Genomic DNA, 14,179 nt, shown 5'->3' on the forward strand with positions numbered 1-14,179 from the left:
GGCAACGTGCCCTCCCGGCAACGTGCGCTCCCGGCAATGTGCCCCCTAGGCAACGTGCGCTCCCGGCAACGTGCGCTTCCGCTGCTTGTGTGTTCTTCCGCCAACGTGTGCAGCTGCCTGTGTACTCTTCCGCCAGTGTGTTCCTCTCAATGTGGAGCAGCTTGTGTGTTCTTTCGCCAGTGCCCTCCCGGCAACGTGCCCTCCCGGCAACGTGCGCGCCGCGCAGCGTGCGCTCCCGGCAACGTGCGCTCCCGGCAACGTGCGTTCCCCGCAACGTGCGTTCCCCGCAACGTGCGCTCCCCGCAACGTGCGCTCCCGGCAACGTGCGCTTCCGCTGCTTATGTGTTCTTCGCCAACGTGTGCAGCTGCCTGTGTGTTCTTCCGCTAATGTGTTCCTCTCGACGTCCAGCCGCTGTGTGCCTGCCTGCTAGTGTCTTGGGGTTTTTACAGGCACAGGATAGGGGACACGGCAGGCCAGGTGGCCTTGGAAAATGCAAACTTGGGCATGAAAACAGGAGCGCTTGTCCTCACCTCAAGCCGTGTGCACAGGCCCTGGGGCGAAGCCCTAGCCGGCGACCGGCCCATCTCTACACAGCATGTTCCTTCGCTCATCCCGTGTCAGTGCTGTGAGTATTAGAAAACAAAAATTTGTTTTGTTTAAAACTATATAAAATAACAATATTATGGTCCTATTAATGCAATGGAAAGTGTTCTTTTCTATATGCCATTGGACACAGTCCGTTTTTAGGAGGCTGGAGGATTTTATTGCATTGATATTTGTTCCTGCAGAAGGTAATGGCATATGGCAAGAAGCTATTACCCAGTATGAGCCGCTGTGCTCTGGAGGCTCCAGTGGCTGCAGCCTGGGACGGTTTCTTGTAGCCACAGGACATGTGGTGTATCTCACAGCATACGGCTGCACCTGTCAGACCCCTGGTGGGGAGGGGTGGGAGCCAAGCATGAGGAAATGCTCACTAGTTCTTACGTTTCACTTAAAAATGGTACGTGCCATGTTAAGTCACATTTCACTGGCTCCAGGAAGTCACTCTGCTGCCCCTGACTTCAAGATGGTTGAGAAGTGAGATCCAATCCTGTGTCCAGAAGTGAACGTTTGAAAACAGTGTTGGTGCCGATTTCAGGCATTATTAACAGAGATCACAAATGAGTTAAGGGATCACCTTTGATGAGGCTAGAAAGCAACTGATGTTTATACTCTCCTTCATTCAATTTTTGTTTTCAATTTCAAGCAGTTTGCTCCTATGTGTCTAAAGTTAAGGTTGTCTCTCCTCAGAGATTCTGAGTATTTTTCCTAGTTTTGAGTAATTGTCTGAGATTTATTTAAAAACCTCTCTTAATTCAATCTCAGCTGCAGAACCACACCACGCTGAGAATCACATTAGGAATTAGATCTGTGTTGACTCACTACCTTCTACAAGTTTTAAGTAGTTACGTGGCCTTTAGTAGTACAGTTAATGGATCTGAGACCAGTTTTCCTGAACTCTAAAATGAGTACAATTTCAGTCATTTGTGTTGAACTGAAGTTAAAATTAAAATAAATAAGTAAAGCACTTAGTATGTTTCAGTGCTCAATAAATGCTTCTTCACATTCCTTACCTTCATTTATAAATACATGTAATCCCTTTGGCTATACCAATTTTAGATTGAATAGAATATGAGCTGGCATAGATAGTAGTGTTTCTGTAACTACCTTGTCACAATGTAAACTATTTTGTTTAAGCTTTGTTCATTTTCTATCTTCTGTTGTCTCTGCCAAATTAGCATAAAACAACTTATTTCTTTTACCTAAAGTATAATATTAAAATGGATTATACCTAGACTTTGACAAATGTTTCTTACTCAACTTGATAAACATCACTGTTTTATGAAATTATGTATATGTCCATATATGTAAATACAGTATACCCTCATATATGTATAGATATTTCCTTAATAATAGAATGAATAATTATTGAGAGGGCAACAACATGTTGCTACCAATAACTAAAAACGACTTTTTGAAAATTCAATAAGAATTAGTCATCATAGTTGTCCTTATGACCCAGTAATGATTATTAAAGTGATTAAATACATTTTAAAAGCCTTATTTTAGGCCGAATACAGTGACTCATGCCTATAATCGCAATACTTTGGGAGGCTGAGGTGGGTGGATCACGAGGTCAAGAATACAAGACCAGTCTGGTCAAGATGGTGAAACCCTGTCTCTACTAAAAATACAAAAATTAGCTGGGCATGGCCGCCGGTGCCTGTAATCCCAGTTACTCGGGAGACTGAGGCAGGGAATTGCTTGAACCCAGGAGGCAGAGTTTGCAGTGAGCCGAGATCGCGCCACTGCACTCCAGCCTGGACGACAGAGCGAGACTCTGTCTCAAAAATATAAATACATTAATAAATTTTAAAAAGCCTTATTTTAAATGTGAGAAATTTGTATGTGCATTAGGCAAAGGGATATAATGCTCAATATTAAACTTCATTTTGTGTTTTATTCTTGCATTTCAGTTATAGCCTGCTGATTATTTGCATGTAGTATTTCCATTTGATCAAGCCTCCAAAATTTTCTTTCATTTCAAATCAATGTTTTATGTGTAAACACATTATCAAAGCGTTACATTTTCCCATAAAACTTTCATCCTTGAATCTAGGATTTACTTCACATTTTTCTGTATTTCACACTTTCCAGACTCTTTCTATATTTTTGCCACTCTAAGTTTTATATACTATGAATTTTCAATTAATTTACTAAATAAATATATACATGCCTAAGCATGTACATGTTTCTAACAAAAGCTCAGATTATTTCTGTCACTTGTCAATACTTGAATATTTAAAGAGTGGTTTTCAAATGATAATCAAATACCTGCATATTTGATTATATTACATTGCTTCTGTTTTTCAGGAGAACCTGCCTAATACGTGACATTATACAATTGCAATAGAAGTTAAGACAACATAAAATGTTATAAAATGAAAATATTTTAGACATTGATCACTGTAACTCTTTTGTTACTTGAGCCATATTATTTCGATGGAAACAAAATTCTTGAATAATATTTTAGCTGCTATTAGTATTCATAGGATAACCAAATCTGGTCCAACTGTATATGTTCTCTAGCTCATTTCATTCATTTATAGATGATTTGGTTCACATAGGGAAAGTTACTTCCTCAAGATTACAGATTTGAAGGCAATATCAACTTACTTTATTTAAATTAATCTCTCCATTCATATAGACCAGGGACCAAGAAAGTCAAAATTATCTTTATATGAATTATATTCCAGGCATAATTATAAGTCATATTTTAAAAGTGGTATAAGAAAACAAAACATTATTATTCAGGCCAGGCGTGGTGACTCACGTCTGTAATCCCAGTACTTTGGAAGGCTGAAGTGGGAGGATTATCTGAGGTCAGGAGTTCGAAACCAGCCTGGCTAACATGGTGAAACCCTGTCTCTACTAAAAATACAAAAATTAGCTGGGCGTGGTATCACATGCCTGTAATGCTAGCTACTTGGGAGACTGAGACAGGAGAATTGCTTGAGCCCGGGAGGCAGAAGTTTCAGTGAGCTGAGATCGTGCCACTGCACTCCAGCCTGGCCGACAGAGTGAAAAAAAAAGTCATATATTATTCAATTATAATCTGGAAATATAAAATTTATTAGAAGGCATTAAATTGATAGTTTACAGAGAGTCTTATAAGAAATAGTCTCTGAGGATTAGTGTTAAATGTTCTATGTTAGAAGAATACCAGTGGAATAATGAGGTGTGAAAAATTGATAACTTATACAGCTTGGTAAAAGTCTTTGCATTTCTGTTTCATAAAGACTCATTATTGATCTTGAGAAATAATATTTGTCCAAAAATTAACACATAATAAGTCACAAACTATAAGAAAAAATTATACATATTCCAAAGTTCAAATATTTTCTTCAAAATACAAAAGCAGTTGTGTAATCTTCCAAATAATTTTCAGAGAAGATATATTGTCAAAATGAAAAGGATGGGTTAAAAAATTTAATCATTCTGGCCAGGTGCCGTGGCACACACTTATAATCCCAGCACTTTGGGAGGCTGAGGTGGGCAGATCATGAGGTCAGGAGATCGAGACTATCCTGGCCAACAGTAACCCGTCTGTACTAAAAGTACAAAAATCAGCTGGTTGTGGTGGTACGCACCTGTAGTGCCAGCCAACTGGGAGGCTGAGGCAGGAGAATTGCTTGAACCCTGGAGGCAGAAGTTGCAGTGAACCAAGATCATGCCACTGTACTCCAGCCTGGCGACAGAGCTAGACTCAGTCTCAAAAAAAAAAAAAAAAAAAAGATTTACTCAATTTACTCATTCTGGTTGTGTGAGTATATCCTCTTTTAAATACATCTTAATAGAGATGGACCTATAATACAGACGCTCAGAGGAAATAGAGCCATAAAATCTATGAATTTAGAAACCAAGGCATAAAGCCACAAGAACAATCATGTATTTTGAGTCACAAACGTTTCACATCTTTGAAAAATAAATTTAAATTATGAACTTTAATGAAGAGTAACCATATATGAACTATTCATGATATAAAACATGATTCATAAAAGCCAGTATAATCTTGAAATATAGACATTAAATACCACGAGTATAATATAAGATACTTTTTTTTCCAGAAAGCATAAATTAGAGGCACCATTTAGCAGTTTCTTGAGACATTAATAGGAGTACCAAGATTTTATGATCAGGAGCACATTATGAAAAATGATGACAAAAAAGATAATCTTGAAAACTGTGAGGGAATCCACAGTAAATTTTAATATCTAATGTGAGAAAAATATCTGCAACAGTCTAATGTAACTTCCACTTTCTAGAGAAATTTCATAGTAGTGTTGTACAAAACAAACCAGAAAATTGTACCTGGTTTCTATTTTCTAGCCTCTTTCTTGAAACCAAAACACAGATAGCATTTAAGAAAGATATATCCACCATTGTGTTATTAATTTTACAGTCAATCAAGTGACAGAATTACCAAAAAGCCTATTTTTATAATGACTCTTTATTCCAGAACTACCCATAGAACTTTCTGGAATGAAATTTCCACAGTAAAAATGCTACTTAGATCGTCTTTGTAACACCATGACTGATTTCCTTAAACAAATGATCTACAGTCTTACACTTCAGATTGATGACTTCTATATTTGGAATTGTTCGGCTTTAAATATGTTTAATAAATCCCACATGAATTAAAATTTGCCAGCTTCTAATAAGTTTCAATATTTTCATTCTAATGCTGTCATGAAATCAATATGTTAAATATCACTTTAATGAGACTAGGAAGTAATGATTTTCCTATTTAGGAACAAGGAGGAGAATATTCCCTCCTATTTTTACTTTTTTCTAACTTACATTTTTAATAACTTAAATTTTTAATATTTCCTTTATGTTTTCAGGAAGAAAAAAATAATCACCCTAAAAATATAGAGTACAAATTTATGACTTCTATTTCAATATTCCATATCCTCTACTTTCCTTCCCTTCTCTCAGGTAAACACTGTTAACTGTTTTTTATATAACTTTCTAACTTTTCTCTAACATTTTATATTCATATAGTTACTTCTTAACATAAATCATAGTAGAGAAGTCATAGAAGATATATTGTTATGTAATTTTTTCCTCACAAGATTTTTTTTTTTTTTTTTTGAGACAGAGTCTCTCTTGGTCGCCCAGGCTGGAGTGCAGTGGCAAAATCTTGGCTCACTGCAACCTCCACTTCCTGGGTTCAAGCAATTCTACTGTCTCAGCCTCTCGAGTAGCTGGGACTACAGTCGCATGCCACAACGCATGGCTAATATTTTTTTTTTAGTAGAGACTGGGTTTCACCATGTTGGTCAGGCTGATCTCAAACTCCTGACCTCAGATGATTCACCCACCTTGGCCTCCCAAAGTGCTGGGATTATAGGCATAGCCACCACAGCTAGAAACAACATAACATCTCTAAGAAATTTTCCATACAGTTCCTCAAAAGACTACCTCATATCTGATTCTATGTATAAACCTTTCCGTTCCTCTTTTTGTCTTAGTAAAATCAGCATTGCAAAGGATATTTTTAAATATATATTTGGATATAAATGCATATAATCCTGAGCTCTAGATTCCTGGGGATAAATTGCTGGGTCAAATAATATGCATATTTGATACTTTGATAGCATGTTAATTTATATTCTCAAAAGCTCATATAATTTAACATTTCATAGCACTGTTTTAGAATACCCGTTTCTGCCCAATTTGCACATTTATTTTTATGAAATTTGCCCAAGCATTAAACAAATGGGGTAACATAAACATATTCAAATATTACAGAAAAATTGAATAGTTTCTTTATATTTAGCCAGGTTTTTTTATACAGTTATTTTTTGCTGTTGATTTGTAGGAGCTTTGTTGTATATATTATTTTAAATACTTTGTTCGTATGTGTTGTATATATTTTTTTAAATATTTTGTACATATGTATTGTAGCAGGTTTCTACTATAATAAAAAAAGGTAAACAAGCCCTGAATTTCTGTGGCTTACAAAAGTCATTACCTTTTCTTGATTATAGGTCTGCAAGTTTCCTGGGTTTGATAAATTTTTCTTGGTCATAAATGAGCTGGAGTCTAGTCTGGAGATCGGATTTAGGAATCATTCTCATGGCTCAGTCTAGAAACCATTAGCTACCTGGGAAGATTTTCTCCTGCTAATGGCAAAAGTGCAAGAGAAGAAGTGTGATCACAAAAGTGCATTTGAAACCCCTACTTGAAAAGCATATGCATTGAATCTTTTCAAACACTACTTATCAAAGCAGGTCGCCTGTCCATGCCCCAAGTCATGACAAGAGTCATAAAAATGGGAAAATGAATATTCATGAATAAGTCAGCCTATTCACCACTATAATGTATTTTCTCTCAATCAACTGCTTATGGTTTTATTTTTGTACAAGTTTGAAAACTAGGAATCTAATAATGTTTCTTTAGCAACTCTCAGTTTTGTGTCTTACTTAAGTCACCAAGTTAATAATAATAATATTATCCAATATTGTCTTTTAGTTCTTTTACAGCATTTTTTACATTTAGACCCTTTAATCAAATTTTCAGTTCATATATGCTTTTTAAGTAAAAACATTTTTTGTGAACTCTAACTTATTTTTCCAATTTTCACAACATAATTTCTGTTAACTCATTTCTACCTGAGGTTGAAATGCCATCTTCTTCATATTCTAAATTGCTATATGAAAATTGGTTTCTTTTTTTGATTCTTTGTTTTTTTTTCTGTTTATCCACTGCTGTATTCCTCTACCAATACCACTTGGTTCTCATAGCTAAAGCTTTATAAAAAGTTTGCTATATAGTTAAGTCCTATTGCATAGTTTTTAAACTTTTTTTTTAACCAATTTTTCTTGTTTCTTTTTGTGTATATTTTCTCTTGTGGGTCATCTGGAAAATAAACTTTCCCTAATCAATTTAAAAATTCTAAAATTATTTTTAAATTTCAGATGGTTCTTTCTCTCTCTCTCTCTATATATATATGTATATATGTTCAATATATATTTATTTAATCTGAATATATATAGAATATGTATGAATATATATTTCATCAGAATTTATTCAATTCTGATATATAGAATTGAGGAATTGTATAGCATTTATAGGAAATGTATAGCATTTAGGAATCATGTACTCCATAAAGGTTAACCACTACCTTGTGTTTGTCTACTTCGCAAAAGTTTTATATTAACCTTAATTGAAACCCTAAATTGAATTGGCAATATAAACTGAGCAAAATGGGAGAAATACAGAGAAAAGAAGCCAGAAAAATAGGTGAGGTTTAACTCACACCATTAATCAGGTAAATGGGAAAACTAATGTATTTGAGTACTTCCTTTTTAAATAACTTTTTCTTATTATATTTTAACTATATGGTTTAATTTTTATTATATTTACAGTAAGTGCAACCATCATTACATCATTAAATCTATTTTACATTATCTCAGTAGAAACATTATATGTACCCTTTAACTATCACCCCCATATACTCCACTCCTCAAAGCCTAAGCATCCTCCAATCTAGTTTCTGCCTCTATGTATTTGTTTATTCTGGACATTGCTTATAAGTGAGCTAATATGTGTTTCTTTGTAAGCATAATGTTTTCAAGTACCATCCATGTTATAGCGTATATCAGTACTTAAATTCTTTTTTATGGTTGGGTAAGTTTCCATTTTATGAATATATCCCATTTTATTTATCAGTTGATGGGTTTTGGGATTGTTTATAATACTGCTATACACATCCATGAACAAGTTTTTGTTTGGATATATGTTTTCATTTTTATTTGGTATATCCCAAAAAACAAAATGCATATGTTTTCATTTGTATTTGGTACATCCCCCAAAACATATAGTAACTATGTTTAATCATTTGAGGAACTGCTACACTGTTTGGCTACACTATTTTCATTTCCACCAATGGTGTATATGTGTTCTGACTTCTTCATACACTCTCCTTGTTATAGTTGTTGTTTTTAATTCTAGCCATCTTAGCGGGTGTGAGGCAGTATCTCATTGTGGTTATAGTCACATTTTCCTGTGGGTTAATGATACTGAATATCTTTTCACATAGTTACTCGCTATTTGTATATCTCCCTGGAAGAAACGCCTATTTAGATCCATTGCCCATTTTTTAATTGGGAAATTTGTCTTTTATTTCATGAGTTTCTAGATACAAGTCTTTTATCAGATATATGATTTGGAAATATGTTCTTTCATTTGGTAGTTTGTCTTTTCATTTTCTTCATAGTGCCCTTTGAAACGTAAAGTTTTACAAAAGCAGCATTCCTTTTCCTTGGTAGTTATTCTGTTTATTTACAAATAACTCATTTCATGTAAAATGCTGAACAGATTGTAGGGCTGCCATAACAACGCGTTACTGAGAGGTGTAAACAACAACTAGTTATTATTTCACCGTTCTGGAGGTCAGAAGTCTAAAATCAAGGTGTTGGCAGCACTGGTTTCTTTTACCGGCTGTGAGGAAGAATTTGTTCCATGTAACTTTTGATGGTTTTCTGGCAATATTTGGCATTCTTTGGCTTGTAGAAGCATTACCCTAATCTTTGACTTCATCTTCACATTCTCCCTGTGTATGTGCCTGTGTCCAAGTTTCATCATTTTATGAGAATATCAGTCATATTGAATTAAGGGCCCACCCTCTTCCAGTCTGACCTCATCTAATCTTAACTAATTAAACCTTCAACAGCTTGATTCCAAGTAAGGACACATTCTGAGGTATTTTGGGTTAGGACTTCAACGTATGAAGTTTTGAGGGAACACAATTCAACCCATAACAGATGCATTTTCAAGTAAATAAATATTTATTACTTAGACAATACTCAGTAAAATTCTGAAATATGTATCACTGTTAACTATTTGCAAGGTTTTCTTCCCCGCAACCTGTTCTCACTTATTTGTTTTCTCATAACCGTGTAGTTTCACAAGCAATACTTAAGCTTTATCTGTATCATTTATTATTATTATTTTTTTGAGATGGAGTTTCACTCTTGTCGCCCAGGCTGGAGTGCAATGGCACGCTCTTGGCTCATTGCAACCTCCGCCTCCCAAGTTCAAGTGATTCTCCTATCTCAGCCTCCTGAATAGCTGGGATTACAGGCCCCGCTAACAAGCCCAGATAATTTTGGTACTTTTAGTAGAGATGGGGTTTCACCATGTTGACTGGACTGGTCTCGAACTCCTGACCTTGGGTGATTCACCAGGTTGACCAGCCTGGTCTCAAACCCCAGACCTCAGGTGATTCACCTGCCTCAGTCTCCCAAAGTGCTGGGATTACAAGCGTGAGCCACTGCTCCCAGCCGCTTTATATCTGTTTTATAAATGAAGCAAGTGGCATCCAGGGAGATTATTAGTTTATCAATTGCCTCAGTTTATTTTCTGTGAATAAAAATACAGAAGTATGATCTTCTGGTGTATGTTGTCTCTCTGACTTTTTACATCCCTTAGGATAATGCTTATATCTATCTATTTAAAGGAAAAGTGACATCAATAAAGGTCACAATGCTTATAGGTTTCTATGATTATGTGAGAAACAAATGCTCTAGGAAAATGGCATAACATTTTATCTGACAAGGCTAATGCCTACATTATGGGAGTTCTACTCAGACAGATAATCTAGGAAATACCAAATAAATAAAGCAAAGTATTCCTGCTTTCAATGTGCTTATAGTCTATTAGGGAAAATAGAAATAATATGGAATATGGTGCGTAAGAAAACAAGATTAGAGAAACTATGATGAATTGCTCAATTATGTGATTTAGACAGCAAACAGGGAATTAAATTTGAATGATTGGAGTGTTCTTGGATGGATTTATTATGAAAATTGAACTTTAATTAGGGACTGGTGTAAGAGTATGGAGCCTGAAGCCATAGAAAGGAGAAATTATTCCAGCTGAGGCCAAAACATGAATCAAGGTAATACATTGGACTTGTAAATCCTCTCTCTGAAGGAAAGATACTGTTCAAAGTATAGTGGCTGGTGAAAATAAATAATTGTATACTTAATAGTAATTTTTAAAATAAAACAATTTTTCTCATTTTATTATATATTTGTTGATTATTAAATTATTTTATTAACAGTTACAAAATTTTATGTTGATTCCAAAGTATTCATCCAGCAATAAGAAACCAACTCTTGACAATAATATCAAGTGTTCAATTCACAGTCTTAGGAAAAATTCGAGTGTATTAAAAGTAGTGGATTCTACTCCTTAGCACGTTAAATGCTTCATTAGTACCTAACAAGTAAGCATGAAGTGTGGGCCAGGAAAGAGCAAAATTCCCCTCCAAAGAAAATAAGTCCTAATATGGTGGGTCAGTAGTTTAACCTGAAAGCCTACTCAATCCATCTCTATTTTTCTGGAACTACCAACAAGGATGCCAAATGTGATCCATGCACTTGTCCACTAGAAACTGAATGGGAGCTATCAACTCATTTCACACAGGTCAGCAAACAGCAATCAGAGGCTAATGGCTTTCTGTCACCACTAACCCAGGCTAGGTGCAAAGGCCGACCTGGAGGTTAGAGGTTCTGCATCCAATTACCTATCCTAGGAGCTATCTGGTCCCCCTCTAAAAAGTAATTTGCTCAGTGCAAAATTGAAAGTACTACCTGATTTGCTGTTTTTTCAGTGCTGCTTTTGAAATGCCTAAGTTCTAAAGTGGCAGATATGATGGGCTGGCTTCTTTGCTCAGTATTCAGGAGGTTTGAGGGAGCAGTGATAAGAGAAATGATAAAAAGTAAAGTCAAGTTATGTCATGAAATGAGTCAAGATTCAATACATGACAAAGACTCTTGGGCTAAAACACTCATACAATTGTTGCTAAATGCAGAATGCATTATAACCCAAACTTCATACATCACAGTGTTTTTAAGGAAAAATTTTCTTTCACAAAGAAACCATTAAATGATAGTAGTGATTAGAGAGATGGATCTGTTGAAAATACTTACTTTTCTGGCTACATCATAAGGAAATTGAAATTGTATGAAAAGTAATCAACTTAAAACAACATTTGATATTAGCATACTATGACTCTAGAAATGTTTGTTTCCAAAACAATTTACCCCAAAAACTGTTAAGTGAGCAAGTTCCATATATCTTGTCTTAGATTTTAGGATAGCTTTACCTTAAGGTTAATAGAAAAGCTGTCAAAAATGCAAAATCAGGAATCATGGAAGAATATACTCTGAAATTAATTAAGATTAAACTTCAATCATCCTCAAAATCACAGGTTATATACAAAGCCCTAGTAATTTTTGTTCATTTATTTAATTATTTTTCTTCAAGAAAATCCAAGTAATTTGGATGCATCTCTATCACCAGACTAATGATATTATTAATCTCTAAAAACCTATAAACACTATGTCTATCTGTACTCATCATTCTAACAAAAAATTACCAGAAAAAATGTTCACACAAATTCCTCTCTGTGGGCCTCTGGGGGGAGACACAGCCCAAAAAGTGGTTGCAGCATTTTCTCATGCTGATTTATAGCATAACTACATATAGACACAGACACACACACAAACACAAGTAAACACAAATGCAAACACAAAGGTGATGTAAAAACAGATACTAAGATCTTACAATTGCTCAACATTTCTACTTAGGAAGAAATCTAACATATCTCACTTACTTAGATGTCTATGCATTTAGTAAAGCTTAAAATTATATTTAGGTACACAGAAATTACATGGTCTTCAATTTTTTCAAAATAAAGTTCTGGCTTGTCACCCTACAAATAATTTTGTGGGGTGAAATAATTCTCAGAGTTCACAGATCTTATAAGACTCCAGATTGTTTATTTTAGACTTTGGCTCAAATTATAACCATAATAATTCATAGTAGCCATGGAACTGCCCATAAAATGCATGTGTACCTGCGTATATACTATGTAAGTCAAAGTAGTTATATATTAAGAGGAGCACAGCAGTTACTTTTTCAACACATTTTAGAAATGCATTATAAAATGTCTGCACAATATTGATACAGTAAACAGATCTTAGAGTGAGGTCAACGTTTAGAAATATCCTGAGCCATGTTCTTTTAACAAACATAGTTTACATTCTAAAGTAACTTTCCTTTAAAGCTATGGATTTTTTAGTTTTTTTTTTTTTTTTTTTTTTGCAAATACATCTTAAAATACTTTATTTTAAACTAGTTTTAGTCTCAGATAAAAGTTTTTGAAAGTACAGAATATTGTCATATATGTTCACCCCCTTCCATTAATCTTAACACCTTATATAATCGTAGTACATTTATCAAAACCAGAAAATTAATATGAGTCAAAACTACTAACTAAGCTACAGAAGTTATTTTATTTTCTTTCATTTTCTCCTTAGCATTCTTTTAAGGAAACAAAGATCCTACATTGTATTTTGTTTCTGTTCAAGGATTCAATGTATAATTCCATATTGTATTATTTCAGTTTTTTTCTCCTTAGGCCCCCACTTCTGCTACACTGCCTTCTTTTGGCCAGTCTGCATGTGTTCTTCCACTGGGAAACATACCACTGAACTGGAGATTCAGACTGCTGCCTGGCAATTTTCTACTCTTCATGCTTCTGAATCAACAGTAAAAGAAGGGAGTTATGGTGCTGGCTAAGATGCCTGGTCTTGATTTCATGGTTCTTTTGGAGAACTGTGCTATTCCATAGTATAGGTAAAGAAGAGTAGGTCTTGGATATAAGATATTTTTTAGGGCATATCTTTGTATTACCATTCCTACTGATTAAGGTCAATGGCAAATTTCAACAACTCAATTCAGGTAGGTCTACTAATGGCTGAGATGGTTTGAAATAAAAATTTGGGTCTTCTCACCAGGTGAAAAACCACAATCAGTTGAGGTACTTGATACAGATAAGGGAATGTGGAATGGGTAGTGGAAGAAGGTAGTTGTAAATACCAGCTATAACTATGTGACCAGTTATAGAAGAAAGGATAGTAGTAGTTATGTGTATTCCTTTTTCTTTTGCATACACACACACGCGCACACACACACACACACAGAAATATCTTTGATTTCCTTCCTCCCTTATTCCCTTATCATGTAACATAAAATGTATTGGCTTATTATCATAATATGTAAATGATGCTAATTTTACATTAGAGCACTTAAGGAATGTAAAGGAGAAGAAGAACAGTAAACATTACTCAAAGGCTGTATCTTCTCTTCTGGGAAAGGAGTTAGTGCATTTTAAGTTGTACGCAGGATAGTTTTATCATATTAGACAGAATTATGACCTTGCTATTGTCTTTATTTGTAGATTAAGTAAGGCTTAAGGAGTATGTATGAGTGCCAAGGTGACAAAGTCTGAACGTGTGATGCTTAATGTGATGTGTCAACTTTATTGGGATACTGAGTACTCATATATAGAGTTACACATTATTTCTCGGTTTGTCTGTGACAGTATTTCTGGATGATATTAGCACTTATATCAGTGGACTGAGTAAAACATATTGTCCTCCCGGATGTAAGTGGGTATCATGCAATCCATTGGATGTCTAAATAGAACAAAAGGTGGGATAAGGGAGAACTCAGATTTTCTTCCTGCATTTTTGAGCTGTGTCATTGGTCTTACCCGCA

At 35.0% G+C, this 14,179-nt stretch overlaps 1 protein-coding gene across 1 annotated transcript; it reads left to right on the plus strand.

Annotated features, from left to right (window-relative positions):
* The first annotated feature begins 3 nt into the window (after nucleotides 1-3).
* On the plus strand, nucleotides 4-7,468 carry LOC110742495. The gene is made up of 2 exons (XM_021933936.2): nucleotides 4-626; nucleotides 6,595-7,468. The coding sequence occupies exons 1-2, from the start codon at nucleotides 37-39 to the stop codon at nucleotides 6,635-6,637; spliced, it is 633 nt and encodes a 210-aa protein (XP_021789628.2). The 5' UTR covers nucleotides 4-36; the 3' UTR covers nucleotides 6,638-7,468.
* The last annotated feature ends 6,711 nt before the right edge of the window (nucleotides 7,469-14,179 follow it).

The sequence above is a fragment of the Papio anubis genome, chromosome 2 (genome assembly GCF_008728515.1).
Source record: "Papio anubis isolate 15944 chromosome 2, Panubis1.0, whole genome shotgun sequence".
NCBI classification, from domain to species: Eukaryota; Metazoa; Chordata; class Mammalia; order Primates; family Cercopithecidae; genus Papio; species Papio anubis.